This window comes from Protopterus annectens, chromosome 10.part0, assembly GCF_019279795.1.
Source record: "Protopterus annectens isolate FY-2018-M chromosome 10.part0, PAN1.0, whole genome shotgun sequence".
Taxonomy (NCBI): domain Eukaryota; kingdom Metazoa; phylum Chordata; order Ceratodontiformes; family Protopteridae; genus Protopterus; species Protopterus annectens.
In genome coordinates, this window is record NC_056744.1 from 1,786,945,346 (window position 1) to 1,786,959,019 (window position 13,674).

At 38.4% G+C, this 13,674-nt stretch overlaps 1 protein-coding gene across 1 annotated transcript in view; it reads right to left on the reverse strand.

Annotated features, from left to right (window-relative positions):
• Positions 1-2,608, reverse strand: part of LOC122814500 (extracellular calcium-sensing receptor-like) — a 109,785-nt gene extending 107,177 nt beyond the window's left edge. The window contains exon 1 of the mRNA XM_044087075.1: positions 2,354-2,608. Coding sequence (XP_043943010.1) covers positions 2,354-2,608 — 255 coding nt within the window. The remainder of the gene's footprint in view (positions 1-2,353) is intronic.
• Between the last annotated feature and the right edge of the window lie 11,066 nt (positions 2,609-13,674).

The following is a 13,674-nucleotide window of genomic DNA, read 5'->3' on the forward strand; positions in this document are numbered from 1 at the left end:
AACTTTAGATAAATATTTGAAATTAAATCACTTTATAGGCTAGGCCATAAAGATGCTATCTCACAGGTTTCAATGCAGCCAGAGACACAAAGTCTGTACGAGGAAGCTTTCTGTATTGTCTTTCGGGTGAACTAATCACTACTCTGAATGCATAGAGAATGCAATTGTTTTATGACTTCCACCACCTGCCAAAGATCTGTGCAAAAGCCCTAGTGTGTATTTTTACAGGTAGGTGCTGGGTCCTGCCAGCTTCCAGCAGTGGGGGGGGGGGTTTGCATGGGAACTAGAAGTCAGATGACAAGGAGTGATGTCATTCTGCAAGCTATCCCAACAGTAACATTTTAGATATTTCTGAGAAGTCTCTTGATGAGACAGAGCATTCTATATTCTGTCTTGGACCTGACAACAAGAAGAACCATTCACCACATCATCTGCCTTGCTTTATTAAGTAAGTTACTAGGGAATAGTATAATTCTGTTAGATTCAGTCAGGAATATAGTGAAGCTTAGTTTAGATATTATTTTTCTTTATTTGTATGAGACTGTCCTTCAATGTAATTTTAAATATTTCCTGTGATTTTGAACTCTGATGTCACTGTGAATATATACTTAGTATTTTCTCATTCTTTTATTATTTATTATTAAATATATTTAAACATTTCATTGCGGCTGATCTTTGTATGGATATTTAAGTTTTGAGACTACTTACATATTTATTTGGTGACACTGTGTGGGCCACTCCTAACAGCCTTGCTCTTAGTCAGACTATCATTTGTATTAATATTAATTTCACCAAGTATATTGGGTACCCTTGGAAGAGACTTAAGGTTGTTGGCATAAGGGTTCTGATGACAGTGAAAACTACCTTGAAGTCTGGGCAAGAGGGGGCATAGCTATTAAACCTGTGCCAGCCTTTGCCAGGTGTGTGTGTGTGTGTGTGTGTGTGTGTGTGTGTGTGTGTGTGTGTGTGTGTGTGTGTGTGTGTGTGTAAATCAAATCTCCAAGAGTGTGTGTGTGTGTGTGTCAGCTACTTGAGCAGGGACATGAAGCACTGATTGGACTGAGAGAGTGTTGGAGGGTTTGACTTGGAACCCTGGCTAAGGACTCAACTCTATAGCTGTGCCAGTGGGGAGTCTTACTGGGGATCTGGAGAAAGAGGAACCAGCCCCAGACTGACTGTGGTCTCTGTGTGCTCTTAAGGGAAATTGCACTTGATGCAGAGAGCTGCATCTGGAAATAATGTGTATGTACTTGTTATCCTCCCAGTGAACATCCCCCCAGAAAACTACCTTGAAGTCTGGGCAAGAGGGGGCATAGCTATTAAACCTGTGCCAGCCTTTGCCAGGTGTGTGTGTGTGTGTGTGTGTGTGTGTGTGTGTGTGTGTGTGTGTGTGTGTGTGTGTGTGTGTGTGTGTAAATCAAATCTCCAAGAGTGTGTGTGTGTGTGTGTCAGCTACTTGAGCAGGGACATGAAGCACTGATTGGACTGAGAGAGTGTTGGAGGGTTTGACTTGGAACCCTGGCTAAGGACTCAACTCTATAGCTGTGCCAGTGGGGAGTCTTACTGGGGATCTGGAGAAAGAGGAACCAGCCCCAGACTGACTGTGGTCTCTGTGTGCTCTTAAGGGAAATTGCACTTGATGCAGAGAGCTGCATCTGGAAATAATGTGTATGTACTTGTTATCCTCCCAGTGAACATCCCCCCAGAGGTGAAGATTGAGGCTCCTTGATTACCGGACCAGAGGTGGGATATCCACATCACATATAGGTTGGCAGTGGTGGGTCATCACAACTAGCTGTAGAAGTTCTGACTAATTCTTTGTGGGCCAGCTTTCAGCTCCTGTGCACTGATGTTACCCAAAAAGGTGCGAGTATGAATTTGCTATTTCAACCCCTTTTTGAATTGCCATGAGAGAGTTTTTTAGTTCAATGCAGTTTTGCTTAAAATACAACCAATCTAGGTTAATATCACCTGACATATTTATCTATTGATCTTTATATTATGGAAGACATAGAGTTGTTTTGTTTTAATGTGCGTGTGTGTGTGTGTGTGTGTGTGTGTGTGTGTGTGTGTGTGTGTGTGTGTGTGTGTGTGTGTGTGTGTGTGTGTGTGTCTAGTGTGTGTGTGTGTGTGTGTGTGTGTGTGTGTGTGTGTGTGCACGTGTGTTTCTTTGCCTGCATGTGAGTGTGTGTGTGTGTGCATGCGCACATGTGTGTGTCTGAATGTGTAAATGTACCACAATGCAGAGTACATTTCTACAGAATTACATTTTTATAAGGAACTGTGAAATAGTTAGATAATCACACAGGTGTCACAGGCTACTTCTAACAAACAGCAAGGTTCTGTCCCATACCTGTGGATATCTATAAATACCCAATAATCTTGCCATGGGTAGAGATGTCAAAGATGACTCATCCCCAATAATAGTGGAGACAAATGCCTGTGATCCACAATGGTAGTTTGGAATGAACGTTGCTTGTCCAGACAACAGTCCTATGGTACCTTTTAGGGCTTTCACCTCAGAGTAGCAAGTATCATAAATCCTGAATCCCAAAGATTTGTTTTGCAACATTTCCGAGTCTTGATTCAGTTCCTCAGTGGCAAACATGATTCCAAGAACATAGAGATATGAGTCTGTGCTGAATCTTTTAAAACAGATAAATGAAAAGCCAAAAATAACATTTTACTTTTGTGTACTTGTTAAATTAGCAAATTGTTTCTAATACTTCATCTTTTCTTACAACATGTTAAAATATATTTGTCTAGAACAGTTCAGCAGATATAATAAAACAACAGCACATAGTGGTGTTTGAATTATAATGTGCTTTAAAAGCCAGGTGTGGTTACGTCACAGGACCTTTATTGACTCTTGTTTTGAGTTATGATAATCTTGAATATAAGCATATATTAACCAAGGAACATAATTAATTTTGGAGTCCTGATTCATCAAATACTCAGTTTTGGAAATTATTATTATTATTATATTACTATCTTCCTCTGAACCTGCCCAATGGCTTCTCTACTGGCTGGTACATTCTTTCCATTGGTGTGAGAGCTAGGTATCTCCAGGTTAAGCAAAAGTCCTGTAACTCACTCATTCTTGTCCAGGGATCTGACACAGTCCATTTGTTCCCCATCTGACAAGAGTCAGGTAGTAAGGAGAAGGCCAGCTTTCAGGTCCAGAGGAGAAGCCTACCCTTGTTCTGCCTTTCCCCTATATGCTTGGTTAGCACTTTTTGTGTGACTTGAAAAAGGCATCATTTTTTCCACAAGGGCATAAGTAGGCAGAACAATCCCTGCCTCCTCATATTAAGACCCCAGAGGCAGCTTCCCTGGCTCCACCATGTGTGCCCCTCAACCACATACACCCTTATCCCCCCACCCAAGAGAAATGAGTAGTCTGCCTCTTCAGTACTTTTAACTCAACCAATTTAATTCCTTACTGGCTAACAAATGACACAACTGCTCTTATTATCCTAATTTTTGGTTTGACCTCTTCTTCAAAGCAGCCTTAATTGGAAGCACTCTTTTTAAACTGTATATTTATTGGCTTACTGAATTCAAGTTCTGGTCAGAGCTTTTCCTAGAAACCATTGTTGACTATATGTAGTTATTCTCCTCCATCTATCTGTGTCTTCACTTCCTTTTAATGGATTAAAGGATATTTCTGGTATTTCTGCATTACCATTTGTACCAAGGGTTTGTTTATTCCTCTTTATTTTCATTGCCTGTTTTGCCTTCATTGTTTTGTGCTGTATTTCTTGCTATTTTATTTGTTTATTTTTACATGTATTAACAAGGTTAGTGCAACTAGGCCCAGAGAGCCCATTTTCAATGGAGACCCGAGGAGAAAAGCTCCAGGAAAGTAATTAAAAAATAAGAAAAAAAACTAAGAATTCAAGTTGTAAGATACTTAGTACAAAAACAGAGAGAAATATACAATACAAATATATACAAGGCAAAAGTACAGTATTTTGAGACTGCAGTAGTAATATGTTTTTGAAATTTTGTTAGCATTAAGTTATTTACAAGGAATGTAGCAATGCCTAAAATAAAAATAAAATCAGAGTAACATCGTGACATACTACAACAAAGATGCATTTAATAGCATAGGTATTAACTGCAGCGAGAATAATAATATGTAGACAGTTTAGGTAAGCTTAGTTTATTTTACTTTAGTTTATCTTCTTGTCTTTGTAATTTTCCCTCTGCTGTCACTCACCACTTCTTCCTCCTCTTACTTCATTTGTCTATCTATCCATCCATCCAAGCATCCATTTATTTTGTAAAGTGATTATCTTAGTGAAGATCACAATGGTAGCAAGTTGCACAGGGCAGACCAAATGTCCTTAATTCCAGCATAAATTTTGAGCTGATCTTGTAGGCTCCCCAGAAATTCCTAGACAAAATGAGAGATACAATCCCTCTAGCATGTCCTGGGTCTGTTCAGGACCTCCTTTCAATGAACCGCTCCTGGAATAGCTCCCATGAGAAACGTCTAGGAAACATACACACAGTGTGCCTAAATCATCTCAACAGATTCCTCTTAACCCACAGGAGTAGGTGGTTGTACACTAATAGCCTCCCAGACCGATGAGCTCCTCACTCTGTTGTGGAGAGTGATGCCCAGATACCCTGCAGTAGAACCCCATTTATGCTGATTGTGTTTGTGATCTCATCTTTTTGATAACCACTCAAAGCTCATCACCATAGAAAACGATGGGGACAGTGAGTAACAAATTAAGAGTTTTGTCCCATGACTCAGCTCCTGCTCTAATACCATAGCCCACTACAACACCTGCAGGTACTGCCGCTGCTGCAATCATCCACTCATCAGACTCCTGATTCCTTTTATCTTTACTTGAGAATAAGACCTCAGGATACTTAAAACATTGAGGCAGCTGTTTCTCCTTCACCTGCAAAGAGCAAGCCCAACCATTTCACATTCAGCAATAAATTGTTCCAGTGCCACTGGAGATTCATTTACCTGAAACTTAGAGAACAACATCATCTGCAAACAGCAAAAATGCAACCATCATGTGTCCAAACTGGATGCTGCCCAGAGTTTTGTTATATCTTGATACCCTTCCCAGGAAAAGTGCTGCAAAATGATTCTATCTCTTGCATTTTGGTAAGACTTTTCTAAAGGCTGGGCACTGTCCCTTATAAGAAAATTGTCCACTAGAGTATATGTGCAGTTTCTGTGGCATTTAAACATACCCTTTTTCTGGCAGCTTTTCTCGATTTCATTTTTTTTTCTTCACTATCACTGCTTTTTTGTTACTAACTCTGCTATCTTTACTGCCCTTCTTATTTGCATATTTTCTTAAATATTAAGGGATGCAGTACATTCTAATGGCTTGTGTAGGGTTATTTCTAGCTTTGTCAATACATTCTTCTTGTCATGTTGCTGTTACAGATCTGCATTATCTGTACTTTTACTTTTCTGAACATTGGTGAGCTCAGTTGCTCGTTGGTGCCTTCAATGTTGTAAAATGCATGAGGGTGAACTTTTCTTTCTGCATTTCACTTCTGAATATATCCATTGCATATTCAATGTGTATTTTACTTAGGCTCAGGGTGGTTGTCTAACTTGTCTACCATATCCTAGAGTCCATCACATAGTTTGGCTTCATTATACCATAAACCTGCTCTCTTGCCATCTATGATAATAAAGTGGGTAAACTGGCATCTTTTCTTACAATTACTGCTTCAGCATAGTTTTAAAATCTAAATCCGGCTAACCTTTTTTTTTCATTTTTCTCTCTCGTTGCCATCATCCTGACAGCTGTCACAATGTCCTACATCCTTTACTGGGTCTACTGGCCACCCCAGTGTACCCCTATACCAATACTGCAATTTTATTCAAGGACAGTGAGGACCCTAAGGGTGCCCCATAGAGTCGAGTTGTCTATCTTTTGAGAATTTTTTTTTCCTGTCTTAAACCTACCCTTGATTTCTTTCCCTGCAGTGTGTCAACCTCTGTGGGGTTGTGTAATGGGCAAGCAGTATCCAACTGCTTCTCGCTTTCACAAGGAGCTGATATTGACAAGCTGCCCCCACCTTGGCTGTTGCACATCGACGTTGGCTTCCTGTCTTCTACCAGAAAGCTCCAGTGGTTTTGTGTACCCATGCACTAACATCCGTCTCCCCCAAATATGGGAATGTCCTTACTCCCTGTTGCTTTGTCAGTCACCTGAGACACTAATAGAAGCTGAGTTGACTAGGCTGTAGTTAGGTCTTAAATCCCTTGCACCACTGCAACGGCTAACTCAGGCTAACCTTTTATTTCAATGTTTGTTAGTTTATTTATTTAGGTATTTTTATTATTTTATTTATTTATTTACATTTGTTTACCGGGAAATTATGACTGGACGCAGGTCCTTTTTCAGAGGATGCCCAGGGAGAAAAGCTCCACATCATGTACATCACAGAGATAAAAAGTTGCAGCAATAATATAGTATTCATATTATATTATATTATATTATATTATATTATATTATATTATATTATCCATCCATAACCTCCCTTTTTCACAATTTTACACGAGGTTGGGATGCATGTCAGCAGTGTCTATCAGCTACATGCAGTGTTCACACTGACAGATGAATAACCCTGCCATAGTTGTTCTTCTGTAAGACACGCACACATACACACACACACACACACACACACACACACACACACACACACACACACACACACACACACACACACACACCTATGGGCAATTTAGACTGTCCATTCCACCTGCCTATATTATATTGTATTGTATTGTATTGCACTCTATTCTATTCTATTCTATTCTATTAACCAGCTTGGCCCTACTAAGCAATGGACATTTTCAGAAGCCATCCATGGAAGGATCCTGCCAACAAGCAAATATTATGTTACAGCCGCAGACTGAACACATACATGAGCAAGTGAATATTGGCTTACAACACATTTTCATTACCACTTATGCAATTTCAACACAATTCAGTTCACACATGAACAAGTGATTGCATACATACACGGACTAGTGCACCCTGAGATCACAAATATGATCTGAAGGTAAATGAAAGATCACAAAGGTTCCTTGTAAAACTAAATCAGGATGTTGTGAGAACAGATGTTGGTAGGTGCAACATATTTTAGGTTGGCAGCCTGATGTTGAAAAATATTAATATCAATACTGTGCTTTACACAGAGTTTATATTCTGTAAATAATGCTGTATTGTGCTTTACACAGAGTTTATATTCTGTAAATATTAATAATGCTGTATTGTGCTTTACACAGAGTTTATATTCTGTAAATATTAATAATGCTGTATTGTGCTTTACACAGAGTTTATATTCTGTAAATATTAATAATGCTGTATTGTGCTTTACACAGAGTTTATATTCTGTAAATATTAATAATGCTTTATTGTGCTTTACACAGAGTTTATATTCTGTAAATATTATTAATGCTGTATTGTGCTTTACACAGAGTTTATATTCGGTAAATAATGCTGTACTGTGCTTTACACAGAGTTTATATTCTGTAAATATTAATAATGCTGTATTGTGCTTTACACAGAGTTTATATTCTGTAAATATTAATAATGCTGTATTGTGCTTTACACAGAGTTTATATTCTGTAAATATTAATAATGCTGTATTGTGCTTTACACAGAGTTTATATTCGGTAAATAATGCTGTACTGTGCTTTACACAGAGTTTATATTCTGTAAATATTAATAATGCTGTATTGTGCTTTACACAGAGTTTATATTCTGTAAATATTAATAATGCTGTATTGTGCTTTACACAGAGTTTATATTCTGTAAATATTAATAATGCTGTATTGTGCTTTACACAGAGTTTATATTCGGTAAATAATGCTGTACTGTGCTTTTCACAGAGTTTATATTCTGTGTGTCATGGTCTATTTCAATATTGATTGCTTAGGAATCTCTTATTTCTCATTTTTATGTTCTTAAATACTAAACCTTTCTGTTTTTTGTTGCTGAATTATATGATTACATGCTTTTCCACATGAGAGTTTTTTTATGATTTTTTCCACAGCTATTTAGACTTGATTTTTCCCCTTAAGTGTATTCTTTTGTTCCATTTCTTCTTTTATATGCAGAAAGGATTAGCTGTAATCATCTAGTTATTTATTATTTAATAAGCAGGTAACTGAAGTAAATTAGTGACTTTGTTAGTACATTAAGAAACAAACAAAAATAGGGAAAAGCACTGAAGCAGCCCACCTCTGTGCTACAGTGAAGGCTGACCCCAAACCTACGACATGGAGGCGACCTACAAGGGTTTGATGCTAGAAGAAAAAAAACAAATAATGAAAATTACAAACGTAGAATGTCTCTCCGCTTCAGTGAGGTCAAACTTTGCCTCTGAAACAGTGAGCTAACCTACAAGGTTTTGAGGGTTCAAGGTAGTATCATTCTTTATTATATAAAGAGCCATAATACTGTTAGTGAGGTTAAAGTGAACAAAATTCACTATTGATGTAATAAGTTCCTGATCCCTTTTGTAGTTTTTTTTTTTTTCGGTCCATAGTTAAAATCCAATGTTAAGTAAGCTGAAGAGCGATCTAAACGTTTTCCTGGAAGATGCCTTACAACCCCCCACCAACCTGCACCCTGTGGTTCATAAAATAATAGTTTTCAGTAAAACACGGTGCTAATAGGGGGTAGCGCTATGATTTTTTTTCTGTGACCAGTATAGAAGGAGGAATAGTATTTCAAGCATCTGTATGACTGTGATGGTGAACCGGTGATTCACTTAGCGGCTTTTCTTTACTGCAGTCAAGGAGCTGCAGATCTGCACGCGAGCAGGTTGACTCCCACTGGAAATGCTGATGTTCAATCAGGATTCTGCCCTCAATTATTTTGTAAAAATCATACTGAAATTATCACAGTCATGTCAAATTCTCCAGCTGTGTACACCTCCTTAAATTTGTATTAAATCATCCCGCAACAGTCACTTTCCTAACAATAGCTATTTTTCTTCACTGTCGGATTCAAGAAGCAATAACTTAATAATCACCCTTCTACTTCACAAAACCATTTATACACAGCATCCAGTAATGTTGTGCACTCTTTCTGTCATATCCCTTGAAACAACATGCTTACGCAGTTCTTACTACCTCCTGTTCACACATCTCTGAACCCAACTACACACAGACATACATGCTCACGCACGTGCACACACACACACACACACACACACACACACACACACACACACACACACACACACACACACACACACACACCCACAGACACAGACACACACAGACAAACACGGACATACACACACACACACACACACACACACACACACACACACAAAGAAGCCCACATTGATACACATACACAATGCACTCACATTGTAGTATCAGGGGTTGTGGGTTGGCATAATGCTTGAGGTGTTTACCATCCAGACACAAGGTACAGGGTTTGATTTTACCCTTTGGGAAGCAGGGGTAGGCTTAAAAAGGCTATTTGGAGTCATTAGCCTGGTAGTTAACTACCATGTGAATGGTAGTCCACATACCCAGCCTGTGCTGTAGTTACTGCTAAATCATATATGCATTACAGAATTACATTACTATACGCTTTAGCTTTCATTCCTGACAGGTATATACTTAATCGTCTCAGACAATATTGAACTAAACCCAGACCCTCCATCACCAAACAAACCAACCCCAAACTACTCACTACAGATAAAGCATTACAGTTTCAGTATAGCTTTAGCAAACCTGAGCAGCACCAACAATAAATTGTCAATTCTAGAAACTTGAATGACACAACACAACCTAAATGTTACAGCAGCTAATGAATCCTGGCTAAAGGATCGCCATTCCACTTCAAATTATTTACATAAAAACTACCACTGTTTTCATAATAGCAGGCCAGGAAATAGGGTAGGAGTGCAGTGGTACTCCTAGCATTGACATACACTTAGCATTACTTAAGGAAAACACATCCTGTAATTAAAATTACTCAAACTGGCTGATGCTGAAATAACTCTTGGTAATGCACTAAAGATCAACGTAGTTGTTATTCACATTCCAACTATAACATCATTGCACTTATATATTCTACCTTCCAGCAGCCTTTTCAAGACTGCGCTCAAATTCCATTTAAATTTGCACTGGCTTTGTCCTTGTTCTAATCCAGACCAACATCCCCACCCTTACCGCCCCCCCCCCCCCACCTAGACTCTTAACCCAACTATACTATCGTGTCTTTACATACTTTAAAATCTTGTCTGACAACTTTGTTACTAATATTGTAAATGACAAGAAACTATCTTAACTTGCAACATTTACTGTATATACTGTTGATAATCAATATATTGTTATTGTATTAAAGCCAACAACCTGTAATGTTGTTTACTATTGCTGCAACTTTGTATCTTTATTTGTCATGTACATGATGTGGAGCTTTTCTCCCCGGGCATCCGCTGAAAAAGGACTTGCGTCCAGTCGGAATTTCCCGGTAAACAAATGTAAATAAATAATAAATAAATAAATATATGACCAATACCTAGAGATTTTAAACAGTGCATCACGTAAATATAAAGTATTCATTCACTGCAACCTCAATCCCAACTGGGTAGGTGCACAAAAAAATCTATCTAAATCAATCCCTTCAAAACCATAGCCTTACCCCAGTAGTCACACAACCTACCAACACCTCAGAACTATCCTCCACACTAACTGATGTAATTATAACAAACTTCTCTGAGAAATGTAAAAAGGCAACCATTTAACCTAAGTCACTTAGTGACCACAGTTCCATTACCTTCTGGTAATTCAGGCCACCTGAAACCATACCACAAATAATTATCACAAAACCCTTCAATGACTAGCCACAACATATTTTAAATGATGAGCTTTAATCACTTAATGGAAGTATAACATTCAAAGACAACAACCCAATATCAGCACTCAGAGCACTTCTAAACATTATGGAACCAATACAAAACCAACTCTTTTCACCGAAGAAAATAAGAATAAACGTGCAAAATGTCCATGGCTTACTCCAAACATCAAGAAGCTTTTAAACAATGAGGTCTGAGGGGTCTAGGTCTGTCACCCTGCCCCATCTCTACAAGAAAAAAAAATGCAATTGGCAGTAGAGAGTCCCCCCCTACAGTTTTTGAGGTCAGGGGCAAAACAATTTATTTATTTATTTTATTTATACTTTGTTGACCAGATTAATCCCAATAGGCCATTGGCGTCTTTTCAGGGGAATCATAAATGGTATTCATACTGACCAGGGGAAAATTGTCCAGGGCACTAAGGAACATCCCCTACTCATTTTGATAAGTGTTGTAGGATCTTTCACATTTACCTGAGCTACTCCAAACTCAGACAGTTGGGAATTCGGTTTAATACCTCATCTGAAGGATGGATTAAAATTACAATTAAAAGTAAATACATTAGAAAAAAGTATAAGATGTTCTCTGATTAAACATTATGGCAGCTGTGATGTTCAAGAGTTATTTGCAAGCTCGTTTTAATAAATATTGGTACTTACATATTATCGCAACCACTTTTTCGCGGTAAGACCGCTCGCTTCTTCGTGCGCAGATGTAGATGGTGATGCTGCCATTATGTCAAGAAGTGTGTTTTCCTTCACACTGAAAGGTTGTTTTAGGCAGGGGTATCGTGGAAAATGGTGCAGATCATGGTTTTGCTGTACTTATGCTGTTTTTTTGCACTCGCCGCTTCTTGATCGCTAATGCACTGATGAGCCGTCGGAGTGTACTGGCATGTCAGCGCTGACTGACAATGGTACCAGTAAGGAATAAAAGGATATCAAGGCTTGTCACCGCATTCCCTGCCATCACCTTTATTAGAAACTGTATGCTGCAACAACAAAGCTTGACAGCTTCTTTTCGTTTTTTTTTTTTTTTTTTGTGTAGCTGTCAAGAAGTAGTAGACAAGTGGACAACTGTCAGCGTGTGAGTCTGTTACATTAAGTGGGGCACGTGGCTTGAGATATGGAATGCGTGTTACACAAAACTGCTGTGGGAAATGTATCTCCAGTGACATGATGTCGGGGAAATGGCATAGCTTGAAACAAGCAGTCATTCCTCACATGTCATACCATCTTTCCTACCTAAACAATGCTTTTTAATAAAGTTAATGTTGTCAATGTGATTCTGTATATACTTATAGTTAAATCAACACACCAGGAAGCGAGCGGTATTAGCGCAAAAAAGTGGTTGCGATAATACGTAAGTACCTAAATTTTGAACGTCATGTTAGCAGTGCAATTCAAGAAAAGAATTGTGCTATGGCTGTAAATCTGAACATTGTCATAGGATTACCATGGCACTATACATTTCCAGGAAGATTTTGAAATATTTATCCTTCATCAGAGTGGTACTTAAGTTTAATGACTGTCTGTTTTCTTTGTTTTCTTTGCATGAGCCTTTTAGATGGCTAATATACAGTTAATCAAGTACCTAACTTCGATGTACCTTTTCATCAGATTTATATAATTTTCCAAAGCTGTGTGACCTTTAAGAGGCCCAGTTCATCGTTTCTCTTCATAAAGAGACTACACGGAGTCCACCTCACTTTGCAGTTAGCTGCTGCATCTGAAAAGGGGGGGCTTGGAAATTAGTTTCTGTATTTTCACACAAGATATTACTGCAATTTTGACATTATCTGTTAGTATTTTTAAACTGTTATAGACATTTTGAGCTGTTTTACATTGCAGATACATTTTTATATAATTTTAGTAATTTTCAGCTAATAATGCCTTGTTTGATATTGCTGGCTGCACTTTAGATGTTTTGAGCTATTCTGTTTTGTTTAATACCATTTTGTTCAATTTAAATCACTGCTTTGAGTGAATCTGCTTCTGCAGGGGTGGAAGCCATCTTAGAATTAGTTGTGACTTGATCTAAGAGTTGCAGCTGCTGTGTGTTTTAGAGTACTCAGGCATCAGATGTCACTTAGTTTTCATTGGTTCTTTTGTTTTTGTCTGTTGTATTTACTGCACAGAGCTGAACTGAGCACAACTGAGCACAGTGCCATGGTACTGATATTTCTATAGCGGGTAGCACACGCAAGTAAAATTCTCTCCTCTTATATTACAAGAAAGGTGCCTTATTGCATTGGTGAATTACTTACCCATTTGTGCTTTGTGTAAACTGCTTGCACTAAGTCGCATAAGCATTGTGTTAGCTGTACAGCCTGAGTACGTGTTGCACTGAACAGCAAAGTCTTGCACTGAACATATAATCAGTCTAACACATTTCCATAACTCTAATGTTCCCTCAGTAACTATTTAGATACTATTTTTAAATCTAGCAGCACTAGTCATCATGGGGAGTCACATCATAGCCCCCATTATCAGCCTTTAGCACATGAAATCCTGAGGCAGTGTATGGACTGCCTCATGCTGACTGCTAAAGAACTCAAAGGACTCTATGTGTGAGAAGTATAAATGTTTAAATCCACTAGAGGAGTCCCTCTGTCAGCCAGCTACATACAGTGAGGTTAACACTGTCTTACCCCCACTAACACCTATGCTACATCCACAAAATTATAAGATTTAAGCTGTGGTATGCTTATGCCATTAGAAATCTTTTTCCAAAACATCCTACGACTCTAAAGACTAGACTTCAGCCTAACCCCTGAAATTTACCTCTTGCACAACCCAG